The sequence below is a fragment of the Saccopteryx bilineata genome, chromosome 6 (genome assembly GCF_036850765.1).
Source record: "Saccopteryx bilineata isolate mSacBil1 chromosome 6, mSacBil1_pri_phased_curated, whole genome shotgun sequence".
NCBI classification, from domain to species: domain Eukaryota; kingdom Metazoa; phylum Chordata; class Mammalia; order Chiroptera; family Emballonuridae; genus Saccopteryx; species Saccopteryx bilineata.
The window spans coordinates 154,685,878-154,699,386 of NC_089495.1; the positions used below are offsets into that span (position 1 = coordinate 154,685,878).

General features: G+C 38.1%; 1 protein-coding gene across 3 annotated transcripts in view; it reads left to right on the forward strand.

Annotated features, from left to right (window-relative positions):
* HELZ (helicase with zinc finger) overlaps window positions 1-13,509 on the forward strand; it is a 193,708-nt gene that overhangs the window by 136,666 nt on the left and 43,533 nt on the right. For all 3 annotated transcript variants that reach the window (XM_066235080.1, XM_066235082.1, XM_066235081.1), the window contains 4 exons: window positions 822-1,026; window positions 6,212-6,263; window positions 7,055-7,245; window positions 8,935-9,142. In XM_066235080.1, coding sequence (XP_066091177.1) covers window positions 822-1,026; window positions 6,212-6,263; window positions 7,055-7,245; window positions 8,935-9,142 — 656 coding nt within the window. The remainder of the gene's footprint in view (window positions 1-821; window positions 1,027-6,211; window positions 6,264-7,054; window positions 7,246-8,934; window positions 9,143-13,509) is intronic.

Consider the following 13,509-nt stretch of genomic DNA (forward strand, 5'->3'; position numbering starts at 1 on the left):
GCAGCCATTAAGAAAGAGGAAAAGATGCCTGACCTGTGGTGGCGCAGTGGATAAAGCGTCAACCTGGAAATGCTGAGGTCACTGGTTCGAAACCCTGGGCTTGCCTGGTTAAGGCACATATGGGAGTTGATGCTTCCAGCTCCTCCCCCCTGTCTCTCTCTCTCTCTCTCCTCTCTAAAATGAATAAAATAAAAATTAAAAAAAAAAAAAGAAAGATGAAAAGATAAGAGTAGCTAGTTATTTCTTAGACTCCTCATGAGAGGCTTATCTATTTTGTGGCTCAGATTGATGTCCTGAGTTGACTTTTCTTTGTTATCTAGCACCAGGCTACTTTGGTCCCATAATTAGTTTAATTTGCACGTGAATGTGTGCATGTGTGTGTGTGTAACATACATATGTATATATATGATGTGTGTATGTGCATATAATGTATGTGTATGCTTAGAAGTACAAATCTTCTGTAAAATGAGTTATCAATTTTGAAATCCTTACTTACGTGGATAACAGTAACTGTTGTGCTAGGTTAGTGTGGATGGCTGAGCATTGACCATGTTACTTGCGATTGGTTGGCCAAAATGAATTGAGAGCATACTTTGTATGTTCCACAATCCTAGACGTGGCACTAGGATTATTTCACTAATCAGCTTCTAAAGTTTTCTGATTTAGCAGGAAGATTATATCTGAATCCTAGTCAGATGAATATTGGATCTAAGGAGTTAGGTTTGGGGGAGGAAATTTGAAATGATCTTTAGTTGTTTATGTTCATTTCTGTGTTCTCACCCACTGAAATGATAAACCTATCTTCTAAATCTTTTCTGTAGGAAATTTTGGGAGCGGTTTATTGCCCTTTGTCATGAAAATAATAGCCTACATGGAATCACTTTTGAACAGATCAAAGCTCAGCTAGAGGCTTTAGAACTAAAGAAGACGTATGTGTTGAATCCACTGGCGCCCGAATTTATCCCACGGGCTCTCAGACTGCAGCATTCAGGAAGTGCCAACAAGCTGCAGCAGTCACCCCCCAAGGTAAACCTGGTAATGAAATGGAAGAGGTTAAAGGGAAAGGAGAGAGCTGAGTGGCAAAGGATTGTGGAGGGGGCTGCTAGTTACTTTAAATATTGAAGGTTACATTGGGCGGCAAGCAGTTTCTGCAAGGACATTGTCTAGTGTGGACATGGAAGTGGAAATACATTGTGGCGTTTAGCCGTACTCAATGTTATGGTCATCCTCAAGAAGTTTTCAAGTACCTGATTTCTTCTTGTGTCGTTTTGCATAATATAACTTCCAGTCCTCTCTGCTGATAGACTTATTTTAGCAAGATGTGAATAAAAAAAGGCAGTTTAGAAGACTAGACTATCATACTTATTAAAAGCATATTATTTATAAGGAATAACATTATAACAATTTCTGTATAAAGAAAATAGTTCTAATCCTTTGTTGATGACCAGTTCATTTCAAATGGTATTTGACACAGTGAGAAAATTTGGCCGACTTCTGGAAGATGACTTTAGTTGATTTGCACCTGCATTTGTTGTATAAGAAGTAATCTAGACAGAGGGAGGTGAGGTGGGAGAGTCAGAGTCATTTCTGCTTTTGAACCATAGTCCTGTTGGGCAGAGACAGCTAATTATTAGTAGAGTGCCTGGAAAAAAAGATGTGTACACTTACCGTCTAGAAAAGTTATGAGAATGACATGTTTAGTATTTGTTACAGAGTTTTGGTGTATTTATAGTCACTTGCACCGTATTAAACTTATTGACATGAGTTAATAGAGTGGGTCAGTTTTGGGCTTCATTTAAAAAATAAAAAAACCTAATGTGTAAGTTGTAAGTAATAATTAATGGTTTAATATATTGAAATTTTTTTTTAGCTAAATCATTAAGCTGAGAATAGAACTGTATATTAATATACTGTTGTATATTCTTAGTTTAATAAAAATGAAACTAATGTGCAATAATGCTTTAGTGACTTGGGGTTACTAGGAGATTAAGCCTTTTGCATAAATGAGTCCTCTAGCTTACTAAAGCTTATACATTTTTTTTAATTTTTATTTTTTTAATAAGCTTAAACTACTAATAAATACTAATTATCAAACAGTTAAGTTTCTTTTATGTGCCAGCTGTTATGGTAGGCACTAGAGAAGCAAAGATAAGCAAATGAGCCTCCAGTGACAGATGTTGGAGGGGCAATGATCAGAGGAAGGAGGTGGGTCCAAGGCAGTTTCCACAGTAGAGATCTTGTTCAGGAGTCCATGGAGTGGTAGAGATAGGCAGAGACTGAGGTATTGTGAGCCAAAGGTTATTTCTGTCACCATATTCCCTTTCTTTCCCCAGTGTTTTATTATTATTTTTTAATATTTCCACAAAATTGTTTTAAGGTTTGAACTTGTACTGGAGTCTTTTTTTATTCAACTTTCTATAGTAGAAAATTTTAAACATTTACTGAAGTAGAGAGAATAGTAAAACGAATTCCCTATCATCCAGTTTCATTAATTATCGACTTAACCTTGTTTCATCTACAGCCCACTTCCCCCACTCCATTACCACATGGATACACACTGGAACATTTTGAAACAAATCACAGATATTTTATTTTATGTGCTTGAGTCTTTTGATAAAGGGGAATATACTTCATTGATAGAAAAATGATACTTCTGAAAACGTGATAATAAACCAGACGACTCCCCCCAGGTTTCCTTAATATTTACTTTCAACACAATTATGTGCATAAGAAATATTAAAAATTAGAATTGTTAATGTTAGACTAAGGCAGGGGTCTTAAACTCAACTCAGCATGTGGGCCGCAGAGCAAGATCACAGCAGTTCGGCTGGCCGCACTAGGTCTACAAAAGGCAACTGTTATGCAACACTTTTCTCACTGCAGTTGAAAACAAAAAAAAATCAGTACAACAAGCACAATCGTACATGCAGTTTACTCAGTGTCACAAAACGACCAGAAACTGTAGTTCGCATCACAACTGCTGTTAACTAAGCTAATATCTAGCTAGGATGCTAGAGAAATGAAAAATACAAGTAGGCCCCTAGGCTTACTTAATTTTATCCAAAATATTTTGAACTTCGTGGATTAGTCTGCAGGCCGCACAAAATTGTTTGGCAGGCCGCGAGTTTGAGACCCCTGGACTAAGGTTTAAAATCCCCAATAAGATTTCATATAGAAGGCTGGATCATGGTTAAAATGCTTTTGTACCCGCTACCTCAGGGCTGTGTCAACAAAACATTCTTTTTCCCTTGAGCAAATAACTATTCTCCTTAGCTGTCAGTTCCATCATAAGGTTTAGTAAAGGTACAAGATGTTAGGGGATCTAGACGTGTGTGGTCCTAGCTAACCCTCTTGGCCTCACTCTCTCTAGGCAACACTTATATAATAACTGCAGCCATTTCCTGGGTGCCTGCAGAAGTAGCACGAAGAACAGTATGCCTGTCTTCACTCTGCTTATTCCTAGGGCGCTTGTTGGTAGCAATATTTGGAAGCTGTGATAAAAAGGAACAGTCATTTGCATGCACTATAAAACTATTCAGAGGATAGATGGTGAAAAACAACTCACAAACTAAAATCTATAAAATAATGCATTGGTCTTTTCAAAGGAACCATCCTGAGCATTATCTGTTTTCCGGCTCTTGCACATGACCCCTGTGTCTCAGAGTCATCTGTGATGCACTGAACCTTCTCTTGCATGGGTCCTCATGACTTCCTTTCCACCATATTCCTTACTTCCTCTCCTGCTGCATCTCTGACTCCATCGGGAGAAATTTCTCTGCTTTTAGGGCTCATGTGATTAGATTGGGTCCATCCAGATAATTCAGAATAAACTTCTTATTTTAAGTCCATATCTTTAATTATATTTGCAGAGTCTCTTTCACCATATAACATGACATTTTCAGGGCGCTAGGGATTAGGGCGTGGGCATCGTTGGAGGGCCATTCTGCTTCCCGTACTGCTTCAGTTACTATGGTTTCTTCACATACTACACAATCACCCCTGGTTAATGACTAAGAAATCTCGATGGTTTGTTACCCTCTTAAAACTATCTTACCTTAGGATGGTGTCATCAGCTGTCCTTTTCTCTGTTTGTGTCTGTGGTCCTGCTGTCCCTGTGGTTACTTCCCATTGCTCATGCACCTCATTGTCCACCCCCTTCTGCCAGCTCTGTTGCCTGCAGCTTTTCCCTTCTCTTCTGGTCACCTTCTGCCTACTTCTCTCATCACTCCTCTGTTTTCTTTAGCTAGTGCCAGTCACTGTGAAGATTCTCTTCTGGCTAATGGACCAAATATAATTTTTTTTTTAATTTTATTTATTTATATTTTTTTACAGAGACAGAGAGAGACTCAGAGAGAGGGACAGACAGGAACGGAGAGAGATGAGAAGCATCAGTTATTAGTTTTTCATTGTGCGTTGCAACACCATAGTTGTTCATTGATTGCTTTCTTATATGTGCCTTGACCACGGGCCTTCAGCAGACCGAGTAACCCCTTGCTGGAGCCAGCGACCTTGGGTTCAAGCTGGTGGGCTTTTTGCTCAAGCCAGATGAGCCCGCGCTCAAGCTGGCGACCTCTGGGTCTTGAACCTGGGTCCTCTGCATCCCAGTCCGATGCTCTATCCACTGCGCCACCGCCTGGTCAGGCCCAAATATGATTTTATTTTAATTTTGGGGGACTTTTTAAAGTCAGAGCCTAGCTGCCTTTGCCCACCCATAACTAACCAACTGATCTTTAGTGTGAATCTGACTATTTCATGTTGCAGACAGTTCAGGCAATAGATAAAGCATCACTGTACTTTTCTCTAGTCAAGAATAGATCTCTCTTCTTGCTGTAGACAGCATCTCCCCCTTCTGTTTTCAGATGTAGTGTACAAACAGAAAATCTGTACATGTCTAAGGGTAAGTTTACAATGTGCTGCCTTTTTTGTATAATGGCTTTATGTGTTACATTTAGCCAGTGGAAAGAGAAAGAAATATTTTAAAGCCCACAAATTCGAAACTATTTTCGCCTCAAATACTGTTTCTGCCTAAAAGTCATTATTTTTAATGGTAGACTAGTATACCATTACCATATAAATCTGCCATTGCTTACTTAGTAAGTTCTTCATTGGAGGACATTTAAGCACGTGTATAAACAATACTGTGATGAACATCTGTGCCCAAATCCATTATTATTTCATTTGGATACATTCCTATAAGTACAATTACTGTGTTAAAGTGTACAATTACTGGGTTAATGTACATTTTTGATGCTTTCAATAGGTAGTGCCAAATTGCTTTCGGGAAAATTTGTACAATATCTTAAGCAAATTATGTCAGTGTGTCTTTTTCTGTTCTTTCAGTAAATTTTACACTTTAAGATGCCATGAATCATACCCAAAATATCCTAAATCCCAAACCATATTTACATTCATGTAATTGTTTTAAAGGTTGTCATCCTCAAGAATTGAAGACAAATATTTCCCCCTTGACATACAACTTTTACATTTTGTTATTTAATTCATAAAAAATTTATAGAGAAACTACAAAGGAATAGAATTTAGGCTTTAGGCATACCGATTGCATATTTCTTTTTATAAAAAGTTATTATAAGCCCTGGCCAGCTAGCTCAGCGGTATAGTGTCGGCCCAGCGTGTGGAAGTCCTGGGTTCGATTCCTGGCCAGGGCACACAGAAGCATCGATTTGCTTCTCCACCCTTCTTCCCCTCTCCTTTCTCTCTGTCTCTCTCTTCCCTTCCTGCAGCCAGGGCTCCATTGGAGCAAGGTTGGCCCAGGCGCTGGGGATGGCTCCATGGCCTCCGCCTCAGGAACTAGAATGGCAACGGAGCAACGCCCCTGATGGGCTGAGCATCGCCCCCTAGTGGGCATGCCAGGTGTATCCTGGTCAGATACATGCAGGAGTCTATCTGCCTTCCTACTTCCTACTTCAGAAAAATACAAAAAAAAAGCCCAACCCCCCAAAAAAAAGTTATTATAAAAAAAGTTTAGATACCCCTAATATGAAGCTGAGAACACTTAAGTTCTACCACCATGACTTAATATTTAAAAAGAAGGTTGGTTCAAAGCAGTCTACTGGTTATTAATTGTAGGCTTTTAGACTTTAACTTTTAATTGTTGCTGTATACATTTGATTTACATAGGATTACTAAAATGGTATTGTTCTCTAATATTAAATGTGTTTGTTATACTTTATTTTTAATTTTTTCTGTAAAGGGGAAAAACCTCCATCATACCCAGAATGATCATTTCCAGAATGATGGAATTGGTAAGTAGAAACATTAGCCCTATGAAAACTCACTTTTATGATAGAAGAGATTTACCACAAATTTCATCAATCGGAAGAGGAGGTTAGGGAGAGGGAAACACACACACACACACACACACACACACACACACACACTGACACTTTGAAACTCACTTAACTCTTCTATTCCTATGTCACTTCTTAAAAGGGATGATTTTGTAGGTACCAAGGTACAGATCCAGAAACTCTGAGGAAAAACATTTGAGCCTTTTATGTATGCCACATAAGTTTTTGGGACATATTTATATCTTACAGTTGTGTCATGTAAATTTCAAGATAAAGTTTATTTCAGTTATTAAAAATGTTGCAGAATTATGCTTTTAAAATAGTAATTGTTTACCTTTCATTTTGTATGTGGCTTTATTACAGTTGCAAGTCAAAACTTTATTCTGAAGAATTATATATATTTGCCTAGTCTTGGAGGAATGTATACTGAGAGTGTGCGCATGAGCGTGGTTTTCTCTCTTGGAGATGGAGAAGGACACATCTCCCGCCTCAGAAGATGTTTAAAAAGATACTAGTTTTATAAAAGGAATACTTCGCATATCTCAAGCTACTTTTAGGGAACATTTTTAAATAATTATGTTTTTCTTTTTAATATGCTTTACTCTTCCACACTAATAATTCTTTGATTATAAGATATTTTGTGGCAAACCTGGGAAATATATTTTGCTGTCTGATGATTGAAATTATTTTTGTCTAGGTGAATATGTACAACTATTGAGTGTACCCTTTCTCTATTTATTTTTCAGTTCAGCCTAATCCTTCTGTACTTATTGGCAATCCTATTAGAGCATATACTCCTCCACCCCCTCTTGGACCTCACCCAAATTTGGGGAAATCTCCAAGCCCTGTTCAGAGAATAGATCCTCACACTGGGACAAGTATTCTTTATGTTCCTGCTGTCTATGGAGGGAATGTAGTTATGTCGGTGCCTTTACCTGTAAGTGGATATTTGAGATACTTTCTATTGAATAAAATAAAATAGGCTTCACTAAATTAGTGACTATCCCAGATAATGTTCTACCAACCTATTTTGTTTTTTTACCTTTTCAATGCCCGCTGGTGTCTTTTAAAGCAGTTCTTATCTTTAACCTTCAAATTTTGAAATGACCAAAGAAAAGTGAATTGTTGCTTACAATTTGTTACTAGATTGTCAGTGGCTATGAAGCAATCTGTAAATAGGGTATTTTCATGAAGAAGCCTTTGTATTCTTTTAAAATATTTTTACTGGGGAAATTGGGCTAAACATTAACAAACCTAGTAAATTGGACCCTTGTAAAGTGATGTTTTTTTTTATCTGTTGCATTTTATTTACTCTTACATAATTCACTAACCTTTCCTAAGAAATACAGTTCTTTGGAGGAGGCCAAGAGGCTTGAATTAGCCTAACTCCCTTGGATCTAAATTTATATGAGATTCCACACTTTATAAAATCTTCCTTGTACTTAAAAACATTATAAAATCCTTTCTAAGATTATGGTTTTTAGAGGGCTTCCATCTTGTGTAACACCCATTTTTATTTCCTTTAAGACATTTGGATATTTTGGTAATTTTGTTAATTTGCTGACTTACTGTTTCCAAATTCAGGAATTTTAGCCTAGAAAGCCTTTCTTTCATTGAAGGCAAGTCCTGTAATTTCTGGCAGAGGTGATCATTGCCAAGCTCTTTGGAACCCCTGCCCACACCCCAAAAATGGGAAACTGCTGAGCTGCAGACATTTCGCAGTCATATTGATCATGATAGTTCACGATCACAGCAGCCACCGAGAAGAACTGTCAGTAAGAAATATGTAATTCATGCCCACTCCCCACAGTCTTTCCATTTTAGCTGAGTTACTTCTTCCCAGACAGCCTGGCAACATTATATATCATCTGCTTTAAATAGTAAGTCCCTTAGGACTTACATTTCATTTTACCAGGTCAAAGAGGCTTTTATTATATAAGATTTCTAAGAGTCTGCATTTAACAGTTATAATGAAATAATAGGGGCAGTAGCTCAGATGTCATGGTATTTATCCCTTTTATGTTACTATGCAAAGATTATATATACACCTAAAGAAATTTTCTGTTTCTATAATAAGGGAAGAGCTGAATTAATCAAAAGCATTGATTAAACTAATGACCTTTTTGAGTTTTGCCTATTATAAATGAATGTTAAATGTTTTGGTTATTCATATAAAATTGGAATATCTGTTTTTGAGTTGAGACTCCTTAGATGAAATTGTTTCTTTTTTCTCCTGTTCTCTTATTCAGTCTGTTAAACTATATGACTTAAAAGATAATTTTTATAGTAATCTGTGACATGTATACATTCATATTGAGGGGAAATGATTCAAGGCTATAAAATGATTTAATGCTTCAAGGAATAATTACCAATTTTAAGCCCTCAGTTTCTTCCCAACCTGTAAGGTGATCAATTTTCCCTTTTTCTCTAAAGATTCAGGGGGCCATTTTAGGCCAGTTGAGGTATAGCAGTAATTCTACCAGTTGTTATATTGGCATTGACTTTGTAGTCATTAATTTTTTAGCATTTCTCTTTATGTGTTTTCTTTTTCCTAATTGCACCACTATAGCAGTTTGCCTTCCAAAATGTATGTAATGAAATTATTTTGTTTCTTTTAACAACCTAGGTACCATGGACAGGATACCAGGGTAGGTTTGCAGTTGATCCTCGAATTATTACACACCAAGCAGCAATGGCCTACAATATGAACCTCTTACAGACACATGGACGGGGGTCTCCCATACCTTATGGCCTGGGGCATCACCCACCTGTCAGCATAGGGCAGCCACAAAACCAGCATCAGGAGAAGGATCAACATGAGCAAAATCGAAATGGTGAGTCACTTTGCTGTTCTCGTCTTCCTAATGATGATATGGCCAGTTGTATCAACATGTGAAGTCCCTTTAACTGTGGGATTGTTAACTTCTTTATAGATTGTAGACCACTTTGAGAAAAATTCTGACGTAAAAACTATGGCTTTTCTCTCTAGAACATACAGATATGTACACAGATACAAACTTTGCATGTAACCTGCCACTTATGATTGGTATCACCAATTTCCTGAAAAAATATTAAATTTTAATATTTAAAGTGTTTTAAATGGTAGTCATTTTATTTTATTTCATTATTTATTCTTTTTATAGAGTCAGAGAGAGAGTCGGAGAGAGGGATAGGTAGGGACAGACAGGAACAGAGAGAGATGAGAAGCATCAATCATTAGTTTTTCGTTGCGACACCTTAGTTATTCATTGATTACTTTCTCATATGTGCCTTGACTGTTGGGCTACAACAGACCAAGTAACCCCTTACTCTAGCCAATGTCCTGGGGTCCAAGCTGGTGAGCTTTGCTCAAACCAGATGAGCCCATGCTCAAGCTGGTGACCTTGGGGTCTCAAACCAGGGTCCTCCGCATCCCAGTCCGACGCTCTATCCACTGCTCCACCGCCTGGTCAGGCTAAATGGTAGTCATTTTAAATTGAGACAGAAAACTCTCCCTTGTTAAATATTTTTGTTGACCCCAAATATTTTTGTTGTATACTAAATTTTTATTTTATTTTGCTTTATTTTATTTTTTTGTATTTTTCCAAAGTTAGAAGCGAGGAGGCAGTCAGACTCCTGCATGTGCCCCACCGGGATCCACCCGGCATGCCTGCCAGGGGGCAATGCTCTGCCCATCTGGGGCATTCCTCCATTGCGGCCGGAGCCATTCTAGCTCCTGAGGCGGAGGCCATGGAACCATCTTTAGCGCCCAGGCCAACTTTGCTCCAGTGGAGCCTTGGCTGTGGGAGGGAAAGAGAGAGATAGAGAAAAAGGAAAGGGAGAAGGGTGGAGAAGCAGATGGATGCTTCTCCTGTGTGCCCTGGCTGAGAATCGAATCCGGGATTTCCACACACCAGGCTGTTGCTCTACTGCTAAGCCAACCGGCCAGGACCATATACTAAATGTTAAATTCGGGTTTATTGGAGTATATTTTATATAAAGTAAAATTCACGCTTAGAGCTTGTTTGGAGGTTTTAGCAGGGAAGCACAGCTGCTCATATACCCTTGACTGAAGAATGGTCCTCTCCTCTGTCTGGGAAGGTCGTTCTCTTGGACCAAGTGCGCAGCTTTGGGAGGGACGCACATGGAGCAGTGAGGGAAGAAGGGGACACCCGCCTAGCCAGCCAGATCAGCTGAATCAACCCTGGCGATCAATGAGGTGACAGATGTCGTAGCCAGATCGCCCTCACATCCTAAAATTCAGTCTGATGTGTTTTGACAAATATACAGAGTTGTCATTCACTCCTAAAATCAGGATAGAAGATATTTACACGACCTCTGAAAGTTCCCTCGTATCCCTTCGCAGGCAGTCTCCTCCAGCCTGCCCTGGGCAGCATGAATCTGACTCTCGTCTTCGCTTTAGTCATAAATGGAGTCCTAGAGGATGTAGTATTTTGTGTTTGGCTTTGTTCACTTAGCTTAATGCTTTTTTAAAAAATTAATTTTAATGGGGTGACATTGATAAATCAGGTTACATATGTTCAGAGAGAACATCTCCAGGTTATTTTGACATTTGATTATGTTGCATTCCCATCACCCAAAGTCAAATTGTCTTCCGTCACCTTCTATCTGGTTTTCTTTGGACTTAATGTTTTTGAGATTCATTCCTGTTACCTGTCAGTTGTTTATTCTTTTTTACTGTTGATTAATATTCCATTACATGGATGCACCAGAATGTTATTATCTGTCTGTCAATTGAAGGACACCCTAGTTATTTCTAATTTTTGGCTCCTAAGCTACTATGAACATATGTGTGAACATATCATACATTTTTATTTCTCATGGCTAAATACCCAGGAGTGAGCTAGTATAACTTTATAAGAAACTGCCATACTGTTTTCCAAAGTGTTTAGTATGAGATTTCCCCGTTTCTTAACATTCTTGTCAGCACTTGATATTGTCAGTCTTTTTTTTTTTTTTTTTTTTTTTTTTTTTGTGGCAGAGACAGAGAGAGTCAGAGAGAGGGATAGATAGGCACAGACAGACAGGAAGGGAGAGAGATGAGAAACATCAATTCTTTGTTGGCAGCTCCTTAGTTGTTCATGATTGATTTCTCATATGTGCCTTGACCGGGGGACTACAGTAGACCGAGTGACTCCTTGCTCGAGCCAGCGACCCTGGGCTCAAGCTGGTGACCTTGGGGTCTCAAACCTGGGTCCACATCCCAGTCCAATGCTCTGTCCACTGCGCTACCACCTGGTCAGGCAATATTGTCAGTCTTTTTAATTTGACCCTTGCTAGTGGGTATCTGATAGTGTCTGATTGTGGTATTAATTTGCATGTTCCTAATGACTGATGATGTTGAGTATCTTTTCATTGGGCTTATTGCCATCTGTGTATCTCAAGTGATGCACCTCTTTTTGCATTTTGCCTGTTTTTTTAGCGGATTGTTTTACTATAAGGTCTACCAGAAAGTTCTGTCCGTTTTTGGAATAAAACAAAATACAAATTTTTCTTACTGTCAATAAACTTTATTAAATAATATAATTGCCATTATTATTAATGATTTCTTGCCAGTGTGAGGGCAATTTGTATATCCCATTTTTGAAAAATGTTTTATCTTTTGATGTGAAAAATTGAACCAGTGCTTGTTTGATATCTTCTTCATTTTTGAATTTTTTGCCCTTCAAAAATTTTGTAAGGACAAAAACAAGTGATAGTTGGAGGGTGCTAAGTCCGGGGAATATGGTGGATGCGACAGACATGCTTCTGTAGCATTTCTTCCTTGTTGAAATTCATAAAAATTACAGTGGCGTAATGAACTTTATCAGTAGCCATGGGTACACAATGGATTCACACATAAGACTAATGTGAATCAACTTTGTTTTAGTTAATTTGCTACGTCAGTATGTATACATTAAGTGATAAAAATAGAGAGGCACACATGCGCCAAATAAACATGTGCTTACGTGTCAAAACTTGTGATAGAAATGGACAGAACTTTCCGGTAGACCTTATACATTATAAGAATTCTTTTATACATTCTGAATATAAATCTTTTATTAAACATATGTTTTGAAAATATTTTCTCCCAGGATATAACTTGCCCTTTCATTTTCTTAACAGTCTAAAATTTTTGCCTAATTCAAGATCACAAAGATCATCTATTTTTTCCCCCCAGAAGTTTCATTGTTTTAGCTCTTACACAGAGTTCATTTTAAGTTATTTTTGTATATGGTATGAGGTAAGAATTGAAGGGTTCCTTAGTTATTTTTGTTTTTTGTATATGGTTCAGTTGTTTCAGCACCATTTCTTGAAAACACTGTCCTTCCTCCATTTACTAATTTGGTGCCTGTCTTGAAAATCCCTTGACCAGATATGTGAAGTCTGTTCTGTTCTATTGATATATATGTTTATGTGTATGCCAGATATGCTGGCTTAATTATTATAGCGTTGTAAGTCTTGAAATCAAGTAGTATAAGTCTTCCAATTTTTTTCTTTTTCAAAATTGCCTATTTTAGGTCCTCTGCATTTCCGCATACATTTTAGAATTAGTTGTGAGTTTTTATAAAAAAGCCTGCTGGGATTTTGCCTGGGATTGTGTTGAATCTCTAGGTCAGTGTGGGGGGAATTGACATCTTAACAATATTGAATATTCTGATATATGAACAGGTCATGTCTCTCTCAAGATCTTCAATTTCTTTTAAGTTTTTAGTATACACTTCTTGCACTTTTTTTTTTTTTTTTTTTTTTTTTGTGACAGACAGAGAAAGGGACAGACAGACAGGAAGAAGAGAGATGAGGAGCATCAATTCTTTGTTGCGGCTCCTTAGTCTCCTTAGTTGTTCATTGACTGCTTTCTTATATGTGCCTTGACCAGGGGTGGGGGAACTGCAGCAGAGCCAGTGACCCCTTGCTCAAGCCAGCAACCTTGGGCTCAAGCCAGTGACCGTGGGGTCATGACTATGATCCCACGCTCAAGCCAGTGACCCCACGCTCAAGCCGGTAACCTCGGCGTTTCGAACCTGGGTCCTCCACATCCCAGTCTGATGCTCTCTCCACCATGCCACTGCCTAGTCAGGCTTGCACATATTTTTTTAAGGTGAAAGATTAATATAGTTATTTAATGTTATAATTTTCCTCCTCAGTAGTGCATTCTACAAATTCCAATGTCATATTTTTATTTTATTGAACTTTGTATACATTCTAATTTCTCTTGATG